Genomic DNA, 20,136 nt, shown 5'->3' on the forward strand with positions numbered 1-20,136 from the left:
GACAAGCAAACACGAGCATTATATTCCCCGCCGAGCCAACCCCCTCTGTTGTTATACACAAAGGGTTTGAGAGAGGTAGACGCGTAGGGAAGGGGGAGGAGAGGGTTAAGCGGCGAACGGAAAACGGCTATTTCTGCTCATTGGTATCATTGCATTCGCGGTGACGCAAGAAGGGGGTTCGGTTGGGGGGTGGTAAGAGGATGTTGGTTTTGCTGAAACAAAGGAAAAGGGAGAGAAAGAGAAAAAGACAAGAAGAAAACTGAAAGGTGATATATAGCTCAAGGTAGGAGGGGCAAGATACACACGCACACAAAACCAAGAAAGCCTTGGTGTTTGGGGGGTATGGGTATGCAAAAAAACAACAATAATAGCACACAAGGCTCTTCTTCTTCTTCTTTCCGGCCATGTTGGATTAAAAAAGGTAAAGAACAAGGAAATTTTGTGATGCCCTTTTGTTCCAGAGAGAGACAGAGTTTTCTTCTTTTAGTTGACGCGGATGGTGGTTTCCAGTGGTGTTCGCGGTAGATCCTTGTCTAGCGATGACCTGGGAATGCCTCCTCTGCTCTTGTCCTCTTTTGGTGGTGTGGGAGGTCCAGAATTCCTGTTGGGTATGTACTCGTCCTTTGGTGGTGTAGGTGGCCGGCCATCGTTGCCCGTCACCCCAAACTCCTTTGGTGGTGTTGGTGGCGCTCTCCCATGTGCCTGCTCTCTCCCCCTATCTCCTGACCGCGCTCTCGCCTGAAGCTGTGGAGGTCCGAGGTAGGGTGTTCCGGAAAGCTGTGGTGGTGGGGCCGCTACACCTCTGCTGTTTCCATTTGCACCTGTAGCCGCCTCTGAAGCGCTCCGGTTGCTGTGTCCGCCAACACTCGAAGACTCGCCAGCCTCCTCAACTACCGGAAGTGTGGTGCCTATTTCGCCTCTTTCTGCAGAAGGGCTGCGTACTGCTCTCATGTGTAGATTCGGTACGTTCTCCTCTGTGTGCCCTTGTTTCCGTGAGCGATCAGCCTGATGCTCAGCCTTTTGGATGACATTATCAACGCCGTCGAGAGAGAGATGGTTGAGATTATTGGTGGCCTCTTCCCGCTTCTCCCGCTCAGCTGCTTCCCTCGTCTTTGTGACAGCGCTGATGAACTTGATGAAGCGATCGCCGTACCGCTCTGGAGGAATCGCGGATATTTGTGATTCTGTGTTGGCAATGCCCTTGATAAAGTGCTCCATGCGTTTAATGAAAGAGTACTAGTAGAGTTAGTACAGTGCATATGAAGGCCATTGCAGCCACAACTTACATGTGTCAGACAATCAATGATGCCGAGGTAGTAGATCTCTTCGCCAGGCGCATTATCTTCGTGAGTGGCTCGGAAGCCACCATCGTCGGAGTAGAAGTAAAAGTTCCGGTTAGGATCTTCCAACTCATCTGGCATCTTGCTCGATGTTTGCCCCATCGGTACTGGCTTTTGTGTCTGGACCATTTGTCTCAGTTCCCTGGCTTTCCGCGCACTTTCTAGTTTTGAAGGTGTGCGTAAGAGCTGATGTGGTCCTGGTTCTGGCTCCTCTTCACCGCCCGGCGAAAAGACCTGGAGTGTCTTGTCTCGCAGCTTCTCCTCGTTGCCCTTTTCCAAGTCGTGGATACCAATCAAAAGTGAGTAGTCCATAATGTGCAAACGCTGCAGCAGTTTCACGTCCTTTTGCATTTGCTCGATGAACATTTTCTTTTTGGTGGGACCGAGTTCGAGATGCTGGTTCCTGCGCAGCCAGTTGAGGTCCTTTAGTGTTGCGCGGGGGTTAGTCTCGAGGTTATCTTCCTTGAAGTCTCGCCCGATAGTCGAACCCTTGAGATCGAATGTGCGGTGGATATCGCGATGTGGAGGAAACAGGTTGTTCATGACGACGAAATGGATCTTGCGTCCATAGGGTATCTTTACGCGATGCAGGCCGTAAAACTGGGAAAGGAGAGTGTTTGGGTTTTCTTGGACGTGGTTGTAGTAGTCCTTGAGGATCTTGCGGAGGAACTTGTGCTCGGCATGGTGAATGGTCTTGATGATGTACTTGTAGTCGCGGGAGAAATAGAAGAAGCTGCCGCTCTTGCCGGGGGAGCCGAGCTCGGACAGGATGTACTTGCTTGTTAGCGATACGAGGTAGTCGGCCGGGTCGAGCTTGAAGGTGTTGCGGAGATGACGAAAGACCCAGGGGGCATAGTCCTTGAACTTGAAGTCGTACTTTGCGGAGGGGGTGAGCTCGTTGCCGGTGCTGGAAGCTTGTCAGTGTGGTGCAATTGGGGTAGAATTCAGGGGGCTGGCAGACGACGTGAAGCTAAACTCGAGGAGGTGCTTGATGTTGTGGGGGAAGTCGGAAGGCACATACATGTCAAACGAGAACTTATGCTTCGCGTCAAAGTCGGCATCGGTGAGCTCTCGGTCCATCTTGGCGTTTGTTCTCGACACGGTGAAGCGGATTCCTGTCAGCATGTTGTAGGCGGTCACCCAATTGACGTGGTTCTGGTCGACCTTTGTGCCGACTACGACGCGGTCCTCATCTTCGTCCTCCTTGCGCTTCCTCTTGCTCGCCCGCTTCTGACGGATGTGCTCGGCCCATCGCGCAGCCTCGTCGTCCTGGTGCACGTCCTCGGGGGGCATGTCGGAGTGGATGGAGCGCGTGGTCCTACGCACCAGCGACATGGAACCTCTCCGTCGGTGGGGCGTCGTGGGCGAGAATCTTCCGCTTGCGGTGACGACGTCGTCGGTGTTGTTCTGCTGGGGCTCGCGGGCGCGCGACGTCTGCACTTTGGGGACCTCGAGGGTGTGACGCTGCTGCAGGCGATGAGGATGCTGGGAGGGGCCGGGGCTGTTGTGGTTGAAGGCAGGCGGAGAAGAGACGCGCTGCCCTTGGTTGGGTATCTGCAGGGCTGAGGTGCCATCATCGGGTTGAGGCATGGGCGACGGTGACGGTGACGGTGCAGGTGCAGGTGCAGGCGCAGGCGCAGCACTGTAAGCGGAATTGGTGACTTGGCCAAGGTGCGGAACATGAAAGTCTCTACTCGCCTCTCGGGCGCCGTCGTTTGCATTCATCTGGCCGAGCTCGACGTGGGTGGTGCTGCCGCAAAGACGGTCCTTGGTTTTGCTGCTATGTATCGAGGCAAAGTAGCCGTCGTCTCTGCTCGGGCGGTCGGTCGACTTGCGCTGCTGTGTGGACCCGTTCATAGATTGGTGTTGGTGGGATCCATTGGCGGGCGCGTCGCGGGTCTCGCGTGCAGTCGACGAAGTTTGTGCGTGTGCAAAGGAGAGACGGTCGGACGAGTCGGCGCCATACAAGGGCATCATCTGCGACTCATGGATGGTCACGCTCATCAAAGAGGCAGCCTTCCCCGAGCGCAACGGAGGAGGGGTTGACGGAGCGTGGGAAGCCAGTGTATGTGCGGTGTGGGTGGCGGTGATGGTAGTAGTAGTCGTCGTGGTACCGGTACTGGTGGCTTGAAGAGGGTGGTGACTCTGGTCCGTCGTATGGCCGTCGTCCGGGGGATTGCGCGGGCAGACAGAGACAGACAGACAGAGCAAGGCGGTCGATCGGTCAGACAGCAACACAGACACACACACACAGACACAACAAGCCGATACGTGTGTCGTGATAAGAAAAACGGGCGTCACAAGAATGGGCGTGTATAGTTACAGTACAGTAGCAGTTTAGTTGTTTCTGGCGGCTCCAGGAGTCCAAGGCAGTAAAGCAGTTCCAATAGTTGGCACTGGCACTGGCACTCACACGACTACTGCCTGCCATCCGACCGCCCTCGCTCGCCGTGCATCCGACTTCCGTCTTGCGCTAGACTTGGCGACTTGGACAGTGCCTGATTGCTTCCCACCGACAACCGCACCCCCCAGTCCTGGTCCGGGTCTAAGTAAGGCATCACGACGCTTCTGATGCATTGTATGCCTCAGTTGCTTCTACTGCCATCGCTGACGACGCAAACGCCCTTTTCTTCCTCACCCGCGCCCTTCTGTCCGCTTGCTAACTCAACACCCTCCCGCCAACCGGTACCGTACAGGGGAGATTGCGCGGCTGCATTGAGAACAGACGGCACCTCTCAGCCACACCCAACCAACCAAATAAGTTAGTTCCAGAAGCCCGGGTGCGGCGTCATGCTGTGGCTGCTCAATCCCGCCCCAACCTTACAGTACTGTTCAGCTTATTCTTATTATACATCTCACACATCTCTTCCGGCTTGCCCGTATGCAGGCCGCCGGGAAAGGAGAGTTGTTTTGATCATTATCATTACCAAGCCACCCCCATCCATGCTCGCCCACGTTGTTGGTACGGACCACCGGGCAACACAAACTGCGAGCCGGCTTTGGCCCTGCGCCGCACTTTGGTTTCTCGTCGGCTGTCGTTAGTTTCAGCTCCACTCCCAATCTCCTGACAAACATAGGCCTGCTTTTCCTTCCTTCCACGGTGCACATACCTACCTACTCGGCCACGGCCCTTCTCCGCATCATCTAGCCCAACTCGCCCTCCATGCTCAACCTCACAGACACGCTTCATGTAAGATTGCTATGACACAACCCAGTCATCCTGCATGCATCTGGCTGCCTTTCATTTATAATCCCATGTTGTTTTTGTTTCCGAAGAAAGTTTTATGCCCTGTAAGACGATCGTCACCACCGCCGCATGTCAGTGTTCCGATGGCATGCTGGAATCCATGTGGTTGTATGCAGAACTTCCAGGGATTCACCATCGCACCTCTACCCATCTGTACCGCACCTACAAGTCAGCCTCGGTCATTCATCCAGGGATCAGCAAAAGATGAGCGTAATCGATATCAGGGTTGGCTGTGAGTCTGACTACACACCTCAACACGAACTTGAACGGTACCATGTGACTCCGCAGTCGCAATTCTGCCGGACACTGATGGTCCGTAGCATTGCCTAGACTGACGTGGGGTGGGCCCGCGAAAGCGCCATTTACCTGAACCCCATGAGCACGCAAAACGCAGAAACATTGCTACAATGCACGGAGCGCGTACGAGAACCGCATGTAGGAAGAAATATAGCCAATCAAGTTTGAAACGTATGCTATCTAGTCAAAACCTTGGGTATCCCGGTATGCAAGCAAAACAGAAGAAGAACCGAGAACATGAGAAAGGAAAGACATCGGTTCACGTCTCGAAATCGATACGCGAGCATTCTGATACCGGCGGTGAAGGAGGATGCGAGATGTCCAGATACTGCCGCTTTGCATCCCGCATCTCATCTGTGTCTTCGTGCGCACGCTTCTGCGACCCATTCATCGACTCTGCCTTCTCTTTCTTCTCTTTGTTCTTGGCAATCACGCGCTTCCACTGCCCTATTACGCGCATAACGGACGTTACTCGCTCAAAGTGGGACATTGGCGGTGCAGGCTGCATGTCAACCCAGTCAATCTTCCTCAACCCAATCCGTGGCCTGTTGCCCAAGGCCTTACTAAGCTGCTTCGCCATGTAGTCTATTTGGACTTTGTCCAACGATGCGTCGCGGAGGGCAAACCGCAATGTCAGGTAGCCCTTGGGTCGCCGAAGAGGAAGGTGTGGAGCGTCGACCTTTTCGGGCTTGAGGGGTGACAAGAAGATGTGTTCTTGGTTGGCCCTAGCGACGTAGTTGCGACCCCAGAGGTGCGCAGTCGCATCTCTGCGCCTTTCGTCCTTGTTGATTTGGTTTGTAAGGCTAAATGTTGATATAGGCCGGTCGGGATCATCTGCGAGAAGCAACTTGACAGCGTCAATGAAGGCACGTGTGTACGAGTTCGGTCCGGGTGCTGACGTGGTTTGGTTGATTGCACAGGCGCTCAGTAACTCAAACTTCTTTTCGTCCTCTCTGCTGGACTTGACAAGATTGCTCGCATAGCACGTATCGAGTATTGTCAATACGTCTCCCTCAACGTCTGGATGTCGAAGCTGTTCTTCTGTTTTGTTCCATGTGGCGCGTGCGTCTTGACGAAAACCTCCGCCATCTGCGGGATTAAGACTTGCTGTAAGCCACAGAGTCTTACTCTCATCCTCGAATTCACCATGTCCCGTATAGTACACGATAAGCAGACTATTCTCCCCATCATGTTCGTATATAAAGTTGCTGATGTGATTGTCAAGCTGGAGTTGTGGTTTCTTTCGAATGTTGAGCTCCACAGTCTTGGTATGGTAGTGGAAACGTTCGCGGAAGAGCGTCTCTAGTTCTTGGGCCTAGGCACTTGTCAGATGAGGGACCAACTCGCCTTCCATTCCGTCAACTTACTTCTTGCCCTGTCCGCAATTCATCCAACTCGTCGGCCCACTTGATCAAGAGCACCGCAACCTTGGAGTATCCGCCGGAAAGACCCATGTTTTGTTGGATGGCTTCGCCCCACCATGTTGCTTGACACTCTTTACTTGGTGCGCGGTTGATATCTTCCTCTGCCGTGCTATCTACAAGAAATCCTTCGTTCTGCGATGCTGTTTCGACGTCGTTTGACTTGTTCTGAATATTAATCTGTACGTCCGCATCATGTACATGTGCATTGATGACCCGGTTGGAGAGGGAGTTTGCGTTGCGAGGAGCAATCGCTGTTGCGTTCGCCGCGCGCATCATGGTAGTTGCTGAAAGAGGCATTGGAGAAACAGGCTTTGAGGCTGCGAGGCTGGAGGAGTTCGCGAGTGTCTGCCATTATAATCAACGCGTTCACACCAGCTTGTAGCCCCAATATTGGACGGCCCATGCTACACAACTAGAGGATGCGGAGAGGCCAGGCGCAGCGGGAACCCGCCAATCAATGCCCCGCCAACATCTATCACCACAGTTTGGGGGCCGAAAGCTGAGGCCTCATCATGCAGTCTCAACGCCCATCTTACCGTATCCATCTGGCGCCATATGCAATTGCTTCTTAGGGCAAATGGCTGTCCACCATGACGGTTCGCTGGGCGATAGCGTACCCGCAAGGCGGGCTACGAAGCATCATCGCGGAAGACACAGCAGATATTGCTAAGCGGCGGCTGTGCTTGCATATGAGCGGCCCCCAACCTGCAACCACAATCAGCGCCGGTCACGAACCGGTCACGGACCTGTGCTGCCTGGGGCTGCAACAAGTGCATGGTCAAGGAGGCCAGCAACAAGGCCCAGTATAACAGCGCTCCCTTCTCGTCCTGAAGGGCATCACCCACAAGGCTATTCACTGCTAAATTCTCGGTAACCATGGCCGCTAACGTCGTCGAAGAGCAGCCCGCTCAGGCTATCGCAGTGAGTTGCGCATCACCGATACACGTGCCGCATAAAGCTGACAATCAGCAGGATGAGTTTTTGGACTCATCGCCGGAATACCAAATTCCTGAGACCAAATCAAGCGTATCCAACAAGAAAGTCCCGAATGCAGTAGGCCAGCTCTCTCTGGGTACAAAAACTGAATCCTGACAATATCTCAGCCAGACCCGCGCTTCAGGAAGGGCGACCTTGTTCACAAACCAGCCATAGTGAATGGCAAGCGAACCAAGATTGTCTATACGATTTATGCCAGCAGGTACAACCCTGGCGGGTATACAGAGTACCAGGTTACCAACGTCTACACGAATAAGCTGGAGGGTGTGTGGATACGTGAGAAGGACCTGAAGGCCGGCGGCTGATTCGTGCTACTTGGCAAGTGGCTCAGCTCACCGGTGTGCAACAGGCAGCTGTAATTGAGATGATTACAACCAATTGTGGAAGTGGCGTTTACGGAGTTCGGGGCTGAGTCAACGGAGCGTGCGATATTCCTGCTCCAACTTCATTCTTCCAATACTACATACATTCCTCTTCCGCCACAGTTTTTGAAGCCACACTTCACTTTGATGATTACCTGAGCCGTCGTTGCTTGTGCGCAGAACCTTATCTTCTTCTTGCTGCTTGTTCGCTTGTGTGCGGGTCGCGCTTGCCCTTCTGCTTCAAATGGCCCCTCCTCGTACCATGACCGGAGATACCTTCACCGATGACAAAACACCGCACTCGCCCATATCACCTACAGACACGGATGCAAAACTGACGGGAGACGCCTCTATTGAGATGCCCAACGAATGTGATGATAGCCACTCGACTATTCGGCCCTCAGTGCGAACAAACTCGATTGACCTTGAGAGTGCACAGCCTGGTACGTGATGTTGCACGCCCACTTGGCCCCCAAACCCGCCCAGTCACTATATCTGGCCCCAAAAATAGACGTTCACCAGATGCCACTGCTACCTGAGGGCTTATTATGGCCAAATTCATTTGCATAGCATATCGATGATATACGGAATAGCGTCATCGGAGACGGCATGCCCTCATCTGAGTGGACCACAACTAACACATGGTCAGAGAATGAAAAGAAGCGCCCCAAGTTTTTCCATCGATTAACAAGTTCTTTCCAATCGGAGCCAGAGCCCGAATATGTGACTGAGAACAAGACGCGAAAATGTGAGCACGCTTCCTAGTCTATCCTCGTAGTTACTTATCAGTGCCAGTGGAAGAGACGCCTAATGGCTTCCCAAGGCTCGCAGCTTTTCAGTCGAGCGAAACAAACTTCTCGCTATACCGGTCTTTCAGCTACTTACATTCACGTGTACTACTTGACTTACAAGATGAGATCACAACGCTAGAAAAAGAACTGGATGATATCGATTGGGAGGACTACGAGGAAGATCCCCGTCGATTGAAGTCGAGAGATTTCGACGCGAGTCAATCCGACGACAAGGGGGAGCCTCGTAGTCGTCGCGTTATATTGCGTGAAATTAGAGACAGGCTGAAAGACTATGGTACGTTTATTGCCTTGGAAGCGAAAGCAAAAAATGAAGCCATGACTCAGTACCTAACAACAAGATAGACGAAGTTCTCATCAAGGCAAGAACTCTAGAGTCCTTCCAGAAACCCTCCGACCGCAATTACCGCAGTGTAAGACGTTACTGCAACAACGAGAAGCCACTCATGGACGCCGAAATGGACTCTATCCGTTGCAAAGAAGACATAGTGTCATTACACAACGGCCGTGAATGGGCGACCTTCGATCGCCACATAGAAACCATGATCGGCCAAACCGACCGCTTATTACAGAAGATCTTCCGAACAAAGTCACGACCACTACTGGTACGCTATCGCTAATTTCAGCAACCATTTCATCTCGTATTAACAATACCCCAGAAATACTTCCGCACACCAGAAGCCCAGGAAAAGACGTCCGATCCCAGTGTATGCTACTACAGCAGTTCCCGCGTCGATAAACTCGTCAACATACTCATCACCTTTGTCATCTTCTGCCTGCTTGTCGTCCCTGTCATCACCATGTACCAATTAACCAACACAGCCTCGCATGTCGAGACAGACGCCTCTGGCAACACAACTACCACAAATGTGGATATCAATAGTCGGGATACTTTCAATGCGGTCGGTGTGTTGGTGGTTTTTACACTTCTCTTTAGCGCTGCAATGAGTCTGTTGACTAAAGCGGCGAGACATGAGTTGTTCGCTGCTTCTGCAGCTTATTGCGCTATCCTGGTTGTGTTTATTGGTAACTTTACTGGGCCTGGGAATTAGTATGTTTTTGTTAGGTGGGGATTAGGTGATGATGAATATGATGACGAGGTATATGACTCTCCTTGTAATGAATAATATACTGTTTTTCGAGTTCTGAAGGATTGAGGTCGCTTACAATTATGACACTAGAGCCTAGAGTTCTGCCTCCCGAACCCGCTTATCGGTCTACTGATGAGCTCTATTCGAAACTGTAAGTTGGCGATGCTATCTGACGGCATTTTGTGTATCTCGACGGGGATAGTGATAATGATGACTTGCACAACACATTGATGTATATTCGTTTACACCTGATGTTATGTGAGACCTGACCTGCAGGGATAATGGTAACGACTTACTATCTAGACCACCGATCCCTCAGCTTCGTCTACTTCCTCCACCTCATCCACTTCCTCCAACTCATCCATATGATCTTCTTCCTCGTCCCCTGTATCATAATCAAACACCTCGTCCTCCCCCTCCTCCTCATAAATCTCATCCTCCATATCATCCCCATAGAAATCATCAACCTCACTCTCATTGCTCTCTCCCTGAAACATATCACTCGGAGACACCACCCTTTCCACCCCCTCAGTCACAAACTTGACAACACCGGCCTTCTCTGCCCACACAGGAAGCGCCCGCCACCTCGCAAACAGCGGCACGACATCATTCTCAGAACACAGATAAACGTCGTCGAAGACGAGTTCCCTAAAATGTAGGTTTCGCGGGAGAGCCCGCCGTAACCAGGCTGTGGCTTTGTGGATGGATGATCCGCTGATGGTTAGGCGGTCCACGAATATGGTGGTTGGTGTGGTAGCGCCTAGTTCGACGAGCGTTTTGTAGAGGTCGCGGTAGTTTATGTCGGCGCCGTAGGCGCTTATCGTCATGTCTTCCAGTGGTTTCCCCCTGGGATTGAAGAACGGAGGCGTGTAAGCTCCGAAACCGAGGTATATACCGCGGGCGAGGTAGATGTTTAGGTTCGTTAACTTCGGGCCTATGAAGCGGACTGAGGTTACGAATTGGCTTTCTGCGCTGACGGTCATGTGTATGTGAGAGAGGGGAGGCGGCGAACCATGGCGCCGAATTTGTTGGGGTAGAATACGCCGTGGCGGTAGTTTTTTGGTGGGTCGCTGGTTAGGATTTTGAGGGGTTGAGTTTTTGGTCGAGGTTGGTTGCTGAGAGGGCTTGTTGGATACACTGTAATAGATCCGCATTAGTGCTGGACTCGCGGAATGTGTCACCAAGTATGGACACACGTACGAAGACAGGATAAAGCGACTCACCTCAAAAGGATCTACAACCACACTCAGCACCATCTCATCCACCTCCAATTTCTCCACCGGAACCATTTGATCCGGTATAATAGTCAAATGTCTCAACCCCAGTGTCCGTACAAACACAGATACAAGCTCCCCTCCGGATTTCTCCATAAGCCACCGATTTCGCACACTCAGTGCCGCCACGCGTTCTGGATGCGTTCCGCATAATGGTCCAAAGTCTTCTTCGTCGATCCTCGACGTCTCAAATCCCAAGCTCTTGATATTATGGCCGACATAGGGGAGTGCGACAAGAGAATTGAGATTTTGCAGACTCTATGGTTGGCATTTTGTGGGAACATCTTCAATCGCGCGAGCAAAGGCTTTTGTTGTTGCTTCGTGCATGCGTCGGCTGGCTAGACGAGTATTGTAGATGTCATTTCTTGCGCTGTGTGATGACACTGGTAAACTTTCGGTTTCTGCATAGTTTGGTTGTTCGAGCAGGAAGGAGGCAATGTGCTCACGGGTTTCAAGGGGTAGTGATTCCATGATGATTGAAATGATATTTTTTTCGGATGGTCAGAATCGCTGTAGGGTGGTCGATGCTACAAATTTATATGGTCATTCGTCGGGATATATCGATTTATCGATAACGAGGTCTGAAACTACCACCCCTGACTTCGTTTCACATATGCACCTCAGGTACATGAACACTGCGTCTCTGGCTTTGGGGGTTTCTGGTTTTGCATATGGATTGTTACAGCAATATCACGATTTTTTACTTTGTTAAGCAATGTTGGAGGTATTAACGCTGAGTGACCTGATTCAATTGCACGCATCCATGAGATACGTAGCAAGGAAGAGAAGCTACCTGATGGGTGAAAAGGTAACTCTAGAGCCATCGATGTAAATGGAAGAGATCCAACGCTCAAGAGTAAGCTGCCAAGCCCAACCTCAGGCACCAATCGTCGTAACTTACGAATGTGGCTGACATGGTTTGGTCAGGGGGCCGCTCAACCCCGGCATCTCTCTCAATTCATTTTTATACTGCCCTTATGCACCTATGCATATCTATCACATGAAGACGGATATCAGAAACGAGGTATTAGATGGTGCAAGGCAATGATTGGGTATCGAACTTAGATTCCGTACAACACCTCATCGCGACTTGAGCTCTCCAGCACCAAGACCACTCCCAAAGATCTTGTCTATCCGTGTTGCTCTCTCCCACACCACCTCACCATTTCCATCATCCCCTTTCTTCTTGAAGTACAGTATACGATGTTGCGGGATGAACTCTTCATCAGTTTGTTCAGTCTTCCATTTCTCAAGACCGGTTTCTTTTGCGCCTAGGAAACGGTCTTCGTATCCAATGATGTAGTCACTCGGGTCGAGACTTGGATCCCAACGTAAGCGGTTGAGAACATCAGATGCGGGGCGTAACTTGGTCTTCGAGAGAGGGGTTGAAGTCGGCTTTGGGCGTTGAGGTATCGCACGCTGAGGCTTGGTGGCCTCATTGTCTTCTTCATCTTCGTCCAGATCTTCCTCGTCGTCTGAGTCTGATTCCATCTCCATAGCGTATTCACCCCACTCCCGGGAATCTAGCCGCAGCTCTTTAACATTACGGGACCTTACTAATGAGGCATCGATCCAGCAGTTGCTCGAATCGTAGTTCTTCTCGTCGGTCCGGAGTTGCGTTAGGAAGCGGTCGATCACTTTCTCCAAGGCTTGCTTAGCCGCTTGCTTGTCATCGGGAGCATCGACAGAGGTAAAATTGGTGGCTTTCGAGAGACCAATAAGGTAACAACCGTGGTAGTCTCTGCTTTCGTCGGCAGCACTCGTTTCGTTGTTTGTGAACCGACCTGGCCAGATCCGTACTTCGGAGTTTGGCAATGTCTTGTGGATTTCTGTAATCGTCAGTATACACTAATGTAGCTTCACTGATATATGGTCGAAACTTACCCACGATAAGTGAGATGCATCGTGACTCAACCCAACCAACCAAACTCTTGCCCTTGGTCAAAGTACGGCCCCAGAACTGAATGTCAACCTTGACAAAATTATGGTAAGTTTCCAGAAATCCAGCAGCTCCAAGCGAGGGGCTTGATACTGAAGACAAGGTTGGTCCTAGGCCAAAGAATGCATCCCATGTCATCCCTTGTTCGCACAGCCGTTCGCCTGCAGCCTTGAATTCCTTGACTAATGTTTGAAGGCCAGGCACAGTTGACGTGTGCGCGATGTTTGAGTTTGGCGCATGGAAACCTAGGACCACCATTGGCTCTCTTGCACTACGATTGTAGCGTGGCCTCTTCTTATGGAAAAAGACATCGTAGACCATTTCGTTCGTCCAATCAAATTGTCCATAGTGATGGAAGAAGCTCGTAACCAGATCAGCGGCGCTGGCTGAACCGGAATCGTACGCGAGTCGCTTGCAGATCCAAGAGAGCATGAGCGTAATGTGAACACCACCTAGGAAGCCAAACTTTGCAGAGTAGAGACCACGCTGAACAGCCCACAACTTGATACAGCGATATGCTAGGCGAAATGAGGACAGGGATGGTAGCGTGCGCTGGATGTATAGTAAATCGCGGTACGGTTTAAGCTTGCGAAGTGAGAGGAGCGAAAGGTTGAAGATAGGGTCAGATGCTGGGATATTGCGGAACTCAGACCACCTAAATAATGTCAGCAGTGTCACGATAATAAGTTCCAAAAGCCTACCTCTCGACGACTTGTGTTGCAGGACAGTATTGAAGATCCATCAATACCCCGTTGACGGAAAGCTCAAGCATAGTGCCAGTGCTAGCTTCGACCTTTCTCAAAATTCGCACTCCCCGGTTATCGGACTTGATGATTCGTTGCCGAGCAAGTTTGAAGAAAGTCTTGGAGCTGATGGTTCCAATACAAAGACAATCAATGTCTGAGTCAGATGTCCAAACACCCAATGCGTACGAGCCCACTGGCACCATCACAAATGGTATTTCAGGCTGTATTGAATCCTCAGTAGCGTCCAGAGTACCGAGCAAGATCTGCCGGAAGGTTTCGAAGGCATCCTGATGCTGTCTTGTCTGCTCATCAGTCGGAAACATGCCATGGGCCGCAAGCGCTGAAGTTATACTTGACGACTCCGACAAGGTCGTGCCTACTCGCTTATGTTCAACAATGGTTTTCTCCATGTATTCAACGCCAGTCGCGCTGCTGATCACAGTACCGTCAGTAATCTTCAATTTTGTTCTGACTCCATAATGATCGCTAGCGAAGATCTGAGCACCATCAACAACCTCAGGAAGCCCGAAATGATTGAACCGGGCGACGCTGAGTACGTCTTGTGAGCGGACGAGTATTCGGTCATAGCGCTGTGGTCGATCATGCGAAGTGGTAGTGGTTCCTGCAGCAAGCCTGTTGTTTTGTGGGTCGAAGGTAGCTCCTTCTTCACCTTCGTATAGAACTTCACCGTCACTGGGGGCTGTCTGGTCGACTGCTTCAATTCGAGCGACCGACCATGCATCCAATAATCCAGCATCACTGATAGCTGCCTCTATGGAAGACAAGGCATCTACAGTTTCCTCGGTGATAGACTTATCCCCTAGAGCGGCGTTGAGGGTGTATGTCGAAGTGACAAGATTGAAGTCCCCAGTAATGATCCATGAATCGGTGCTATGGTGGCGCTCTAGATAGCTTGTAAGATTCTTCATTTGAGATTTCTTGGCGGCGACTGCTCCGTCTGTGAGACCAGCAGTCAAATGGACACCAGCAACCACAAAAGTCCCTGATGCGGAAGGCGAAGATGTGAAGATGCCCCTAAAGCTTGCGACAAGAGCACCTTTATGCTTGCGATGGAAAGGCACAGACTTCCAGCTGAAAGCATAGCGGCTGAGGATAACGATGTTCCTCAGACTAGGAAGAGGTCCAATATCGGGCTGATGGGGTGGGCCATGTGAGGCAAATGGGTATCTCCGCTGAACTTCCGAATCACCCAGTAGGTAGGTGAGAAAGTCATCTGAAACTTCCTGCAGTACCAGGATATCGGCCATTGCTGAATCAGATAGTATGGTACGCACAAGCGATGGGTCGCGATCGTGTGTTGGTGGATACTCGGTATCTATCAAGACGTTATAGCTCGAGACTGTTAGGCTTTCCACATCATATTCGCTGTCATCTCCATCTGTGTAGATTGACCACTTGTATTCGTTGTCATCGAAGCAGTAAGCTGATCCAGCTTGTACGCCGCGATCGTATGCTACACTGTCTTGTCGGGTAGACTGATCGATGTTATCCTCTGTTGAATCCGTTGGTTTCAGATCTGAATGGATGGGTTCAACCCAATAGTCTGAAGTGGGAGATATGCAGGTATCGCTTGAAGAGCCAAGATCAATAGTGCCGTAAAGATGCATGTGATCAGTCGCATCCGAACCAGTTGTTCGTTCGCGTACTAAGATAGCAAGCGTTCCAACTCGAAACTTGAGTTCTGGTAGTAATCGTGCCTTCTCCAGGAGGTACGATCGCGAAAACATGGTGTTGTCCTGCGATTGACCGATGCTCAAGTGTAAAGTAGATCGAGCAGGGCCCTGACCTAAAGCTTGCAGAACCATTGTACGCAAAGACTCTAGAGGCGAAGGTGGATTACTGCCATCTTCTGAAAGGAACACGGTATATTTGTTCTTTTGTGTGAAGCACCCCGCTTGAACCAGTGCCGCATCGATGGGATCAGCCGAGTCGCGATGTCCTGCCAGATAATCCTGAATTTGTTGTTGGGCTTGTGGAAGATGTTCGGGCGAAACGAAGGGATATACGAGGTTGATATGCGGCGGCCATCTCCCATAAGCTTTGTCGTAGAGTTCTCGCAATTGGTCAATGTAGCCGCATTGCGACCTAGGTGGAATAACACATAGGGCTGTGTCGTAAGATGTAATCGACATTCGTGTCGGTGTCGAGGAATTGTCGGTAGCAGCCATAACTTGGCGCGTAGGAAATGTAATGAGATAATTTTTCAATGAAAGGGACTGCAAATGGGTATCCTGCATAAGAAGGAAAAGTAGTGTTGAAGAACTCGAGCTTGATTAGATGGGTATGCGTGCAGAAATACTTATATTATACGATGAACATTCTGAAACTTCCAAGTCCACTTCATGCATCCGTCGAATTCCCAAACAGGGAATGCAATGACTCCGAGAGGTGTTGCTCAGCTCATGCGCAAGGCGCAGCCGGTGAGCGAAAGTGACTCATGCACGCTAACCGGTTATGGTTCAATCATGACATCGCCACATGAGACGGGCCGATGACACCTTATGCCAGCCATGTATGACGCTGCCAGACGCAACATTGTCAAACGCATTATACTACGGTTCAATAGATCACAAGATGGGAGTGGACAGGCAAATCACGAGGCACTTCACCAAGAGCCTTTGATGATGTGGGGTAAGGAGGTTACGACCTGAGGCAGAAAACATGACGTGTTGAATAAAGCCTTGGCTCGATTGATCTCAACCGTGGTTCTCAACTCAACAAAATATCAGTACTAGGCAGAAAACCCTCACCCAAGCTTCTGTGCAAAAACATCCACGCCATTCTTACAACGTCCCGCCCATTCAGCCATGAGGGGATTGTTAGACCTTCCGAACGAGCTACTCTATACAGTCATCGAACACGCGCTGACGATACCTGTCAATTTTCATGATGACAGGATCCGTTACCGGCCGCCATTGGAACGCGGAGTTTACTGCCTTCCCGGCCCAGACGCCAAAAAGACACCCAGGCCGATGAGTCTACTTCTAACGAACCGAAGGCTTTACTTGGAGACCAAACTTTACCTATCGAGGTTGGACAAGTCACAAACCCTAGAACTCGACATCGCAATTGTGAGTGATCATTGGATTTGGCCAACAGCACGAAGCCTGCCAGTATGGAAACACAACACCATTTTGGACAAGGTTGAAATTAATCTCATACCTTGCTGCACCCCGGATGACCGTTATCTACAAACTGGTGGGTATGAAAGAGACCTTTGCAGCACTGTTGCCTCGCTAGTGGACCTATTGTACAGCTTCCTGGAGAACAAACAAGTTGACTCCTATACCAAATATGCAATACGCGATTACCTGGCACATCCATCTCCAGAACAGCTAGTCGGAAAGTCGGGCATAACTCGAATCAATACATTGATTATCCGTATCAACACGAACTGGTATGGAGACGGGAACAGGCTACTCAGTGGAACAGAAGTGCCACACCGGAAAATTCAGGGTCTTGCACATCTTGACTTTAATCGGCTATATTCTGTTGCTCCCACGAAAGCACAGCGTTATATTGGCGTTATGAAAGACTACATCGACCAGTGGCTGAGCTCTAGCAATAGGGACAAAGCTTCAATGAGAGTGGGCAAAATCTTGTTTTGCACCGACGAAGCCGTATGGGAGGAAGTCAGCATAACAAAGTGACGTATAACTAGAGCGCCACCCGAGCTACCCCACTATATATTTGGGCTACCTCAAATCAAGGGTTGTCGGAACATGACTAGATCCTCAAGCATCCTCAAACCGAAAATAGCAACCAGAAAAACGCGGACCCTTCTGGACCTACCGAACGAGCTCATCTTCGATATCATCACCCTAGCATTATCTACTTCTCACGTTTCTGTGCCCCCCCCCCCCCCCCCCCCAGCACTACGCGTCGCCGCCTCGGCGAGGATTTCAAGAAGGATAGAATCTGCTATATCGACTCAGATGCAGCTTATGAGCCTAACGCTCTCGCCCTACTCCTCTCTTCGAAAGCATTGAGTGCGCAGACGGCTCTATACATCTCAAAATCGCCTCGTCTATGCGAATTCGACATCGCAATTGTCAATGCAGTCTACTTCTTCCCAACATGGCGCTACATCCCCACGAGGAACGGCCTACCCTCTGTCATGCTAGAAATAGTGAAAGTAAACCTGGCTCCGTGTTGCACCGAAGAGGTCATCGCAATGGTAGCCAACTGGCCGACCGATGTTCCACCCTCGGGACCCAAATTCAGCACACCGGTCGGAAATGCGAGCATCTCCTCCGACCTCTGGGAGGTTCAGCTCTTCACTGTAATGACAATGTTTTGCTGTCGGCGCTACGCGCATGCACTCAGATGCTGCAGGATACCGCGAATGGAGCGAGTATGCCATCACAGACAAGGATTTCAAATATCCTATTTCCGCACGCAGACTTTGCATCAATGCGAACACCTATACGGAAGATCATGGCACTTTGGGAGAAGACATTGTACCAGCTCGCAAGATCGCAGATCGAAACTACTCTCAACGCGACGCTCTCTATCGAATTGAAGCTGCGCAGACGAGAGAAATGATGGAATGGCTGGCTTTTCTCATGAAGAAGAAACTACAATCAGTACATAATGGCAAGAACGTAAAAACCATGTATTTTGGTGTTGAGCGCGTTGGCCGAGTCGACTTCAGTATTGACGGAAACGTCATAGAGACGGTGGACGTGTCAGAATATGCGAATAGAGAGGACGGAGAAGCGACGGGAATGTTGTCACAGGCATCAGGGCGAAGAATGAGGCTATGGAAGACTAGAAGGAGCTGGGTCTGTAGTTCTGCAACATTTGGTAAATCATAGACACATAATTGAATGTACATTGGATCGGTTGAAACACAAATTTTCATAGGAGTATGGAACTATAATTAGTTGCTCCGCGGTTTCGAAAAGAGACAATAAGTCAAAGGTTCACTTCGTTTTTTACATAAAGGAAACACTGACAATCCCACTATATCACTAATGTACAAACAGCAGCATCTTTGAAATTTTCGGTCCAAGTTGTAGGGTTACGAGAAGGTAGCCACAACATCTCCAGGTTTTTCCGAATAGACGGAACCGACTCGAATCGCAAGTTGTTGTGAATGATCTCGAGCGCCTCCAAAACATACATCCGGTGTTCATCCACGATCGAATGTGCGCCAGCCACATATAACGGAAAAAGCGAACAGTTTTGAGCCTTCGATCTGGCACCCATGCTTCGTATGCACTCTAAGCAGGCGTGGACATGCTGTTGCACAAGAACATGTTTAGTCGGCATGTTGTAAATGGCGCTGTAGAGATATATGAGGCCAGCATGTTGGAAAGCACGAACTAAGGATAATGATGCGGTTACCCCAGGGTCAAATAGCTCTTTCCCTGCATCTCCAGAGTAACTTCCAGTCGTGTAGTCCATCATAGGGTAAGTCGGTTCGAGCGCTCGTTCGAACGACTTGACTTTTTCGACACAAGCTTCGGCTCCATTCTGTTGTCCATGTCTGTAGAAGCTCATTTCAGCTAGGGTGCAAAAGACCGAGGTAAGCGATTTGGTACCAGGTACGGTGTCCCACCAGACAGAGCTCTCCTCCATGTGTTCCCAGATGGTGATGGGAAAAGAAGGTCTTCTGTCTTGGAGCAAGGCATCTGTTAAATCCGTAGATGCCAGTTCAGAGAGTAACATCCTAGTAATCCTATCGGAGGTTGACCATGCGGACTCAAATCCTCCAAGCGCATCAATGATGGCCAATGCTCCTGCCAAATGACAGAGGGTCGAAGCATCGGCATTGGTACATTTGACGTAGCCTTCTGAAAAGTACAGCAGTAATACTGCCACCAGGAGGGCAGAGAGCGAAGCGCGTTCGGAATGTTTGCCGCCCAGCTGGTCGCGGATGGTGGACAAGCAATGCAGTCTTCTCCTCTCGATGTTTTGGTTGGATGTTGTTGATTCTTGAAGCGCGCGGTGTTCTTCTGCAAATACACACAATGCTTGGAGGACCGGCTGAGAGCGGAAAGCAAGCGCAAGCGGGGGTGGACATGGCTCATTGACCGTGGAAAGAAGCGGCCACAACCGCGCCTTGAAGTAGTCGAGAGCTTTTCGCTCATTGACTGGTAGAGGTATTCCGCAGAGAGAACGGTCCACGCCGGGCTGTGATTGGAATTCAAGCGGTACCGTTTTTGCGGGTCGCTTCTTCCATCGTAAAAGTAGCTTATCATAACTGCAATCTTCTGTTCTGGAGATGATGCAACGATGACATGAAGGCTTCTGGAGATCGCATTTTACACGTCTTTGTTTGCAGGGCCAGCATGATCCTTCAACCGTACGTCGACGTTTTGGCGGGCTGTTGCCAGACGATTCTGGGCGCGACATCTGGGTGCATGACGTGGTACGAGTGATGGCTTGGTATGAATCTGACCAGCAAATTGCGCGTTGATCAAGGCGACAAGGTCTAGAACCAGCAATCGATGAGACCCGAGATGGAAAATGATGAGAATGGCAATGGCGTCGATGCAGGAGGATGGAGAAGGTTGAAAAGCTTCGTTTCCTCCGCCAATCGGCAATTTGATTCCGCATGCCAAGGGGTTATCCCCCCATTATTT

General features: G+C 50.6%; 9 protein-coding genes across 9 annotated transcripts; 4 read left to right on the forward strand and 5 right to left on the reverse strand.

The window, feature by feature from the left end:
- Positions 1-483: 483 nt before the first annotated feature.
- Positions 484-2,930, reverse strand: PtrM4_069670 (MSS4, Phosphatidylinositol-4-phosphate 5-kinase; the record flags this gene model as incomplete). The annotated part of the gene is made up of 4 exons (XM_066105871.1): positions 484-1,236; positions 1,287-2,247; positions 2,302-2,515; positions 2,576-2,930. 4 exons carry the CDS (start codon positions 2,928-2,930, stop codon positions 484-486), a joined length of 2,283 nt encoding a protein of 760 aa, XP_065964498.1.
- Positions 2,931-5,143: 2,213 nt separating this feature from the next.
- PtrM4_069680 (uncharacterized protein) lies at positions 5,144-6,605 on the reverse strand (the record flags this gene model as incomplete). The annotated part of the gene is made up of 2 exons (XM_001933640.2): positions 5,144-6,199; positions 6,252-6,605. The coding sequence occupies 2 exons, from the start codon at positions 6,603-6,605 to the stop codon at positions 5,144-5,146; spliced, it is 1,410 nt and encodes a 469-aa protein (XP_001933675.1).
- Positions 6,606-7,184: 579 nt separating this feature from the next.
- PtrM4_069690 (uncharacterized protein) lies at positions 7,185-7,609 on the forward strand (the record flags this gene model as incomplete). Its single annotated transcript, XM_001933641.2, has 3 exons — positions 7,185-7,229; positions 7,281-7,361; positions 7,412-7,609. 3 exons carry the CDS (start codon positions 7,185-7,187, stop codon positions 7,607-7,609), a joined length of 324 nt encoding a protein of 107 aa, XP_001933676.1.
- A 319-nt stretch (positions 7,610-7,928) lies between these two features.
- Positions 7,929-9,527, forward strand: PtrM4_069700 (uncharacterized protein; the record flags this gene model as incomplete). The annotated part of the gene is made up of 5 exons (XM_001933642.2): positions 7,929-8,109; positions 8,316-8,414; positions 8,462-8,752; positions 8,821-9,080; positions 9,135-9,527. 5 exons carry the CDS (start codon positions 7,929-7,931, stop codon positions 9,525-9,527), a joined length of 1,224 nt encoding a protein of 407 aa, XP_001933677.1.
- A 338-nt stretch (positions 9,528-9,865) lies between these two features.
- PtrM4_069710 (DUF1421 multi-domain protein) lies at positions 9,866-11,311 on the reverse strand (the record flags this gene model as incomplete). The annotated part of the gene is made up of 3 exons (XM_001933643.1): positions 9,866-10,703; positions 10,767-11,098; positions 11,123-11,311. The coding sequence occupies 3 exons, from the start codon at positions 11,309-11,311 to the stop codon at positions 9,866-9,868; spliced, it is 1,359 nt and encodes a 452-aa protein (XP_001933678.1).
- Positions 11,312-11,920: 609 nt separating this feature from the next.
- On the reverse strand, positions 11,921-15,714 carry PtrM4_069720 (PAP1, Poly(A) polymerase; the record flags this gene model as incomplete). Its single annotated transcript, XM_066105872.1, has 3 exons — positions 11,921-12,669; positions 12,725-13,434; positions 13,481-15,714. The coding sequence occupies 3 exons, from the start codon at positions 15,712-15,714 to the stop codon at positions 11,921-11,923; spliced, it is 3,693 nt and encodes a 1,230-aa protein (XP_065964499.1).
- Positions 15,715-16,353: 639 nt separating this feature from the next.
- Positions 16,354-17,196, forward strand: PtrM4_069730 (uncharacterized protein; the record flags this gene model as incomplete). Its single annotated transcript, XM_001933645.1, has 1 exon — positions 16,354-17,196. The coding sequence occupies one exon, from the start codon at positions 16,354-16,356 to the stop codon at positions 17,194-17,196; it is 843 nt and encodes a 280-aa protein (XP_001933680.1).
- Positions 17,197-17,862: 666 nt separating this feature from the next.
- On the forward strand, positions 17,863-18,363 carry PtrM4_069740 (uncharacterized protein; the record flags this gene model as incomplete). The annotated part of the gene is made up of 1 exon (XM_066105873.1): positions 17,863-18,363. One exon carries the CDS (start codon positions 17,863-17,865, stop codon positions 18,361-18,363), a length of 501 nt encoding a protein of 166 aa, XP_065964500.1.
- A 148-nt stretch (positions 18,364-18,511) lies between these two features.
- PtrM4_069750 (Fungal-trans-2 multi-domain protein) lies at positions 18,512-19,906 on the reverse strand (the record flags this gene model as incomplete). The annotated part of the gene is made up of 1 exon (XM_066105874.1): positions 18,512-19,906. The coding sequence occupies one exon, from the start codon at positions 19,904-19,906 to the stop codon at positions 18,512-18,514; it is 1,395 nt and encodes a 464-aa protein (XP_065964501.1).
- Between the last annotated feature and the right edge of the window lie 230 nt (positions 19,907-20,136).

The sequence above is a fragment of the Pyrenophora tritici-repentis genome, chromosome 2, assembly GCF_003171515.1.
Source record: "Pyrenophora tritici-repentis strain M4 chromosome 2, whole genome shotgun sequence".
Lineage (NCBI taxonomy): Eukaryota > Fungi > Ascomycota > Dothideomycetes > Pleosporales > Pleosporaceae > Pyrenophora > Pyrenophora tritici-repentis.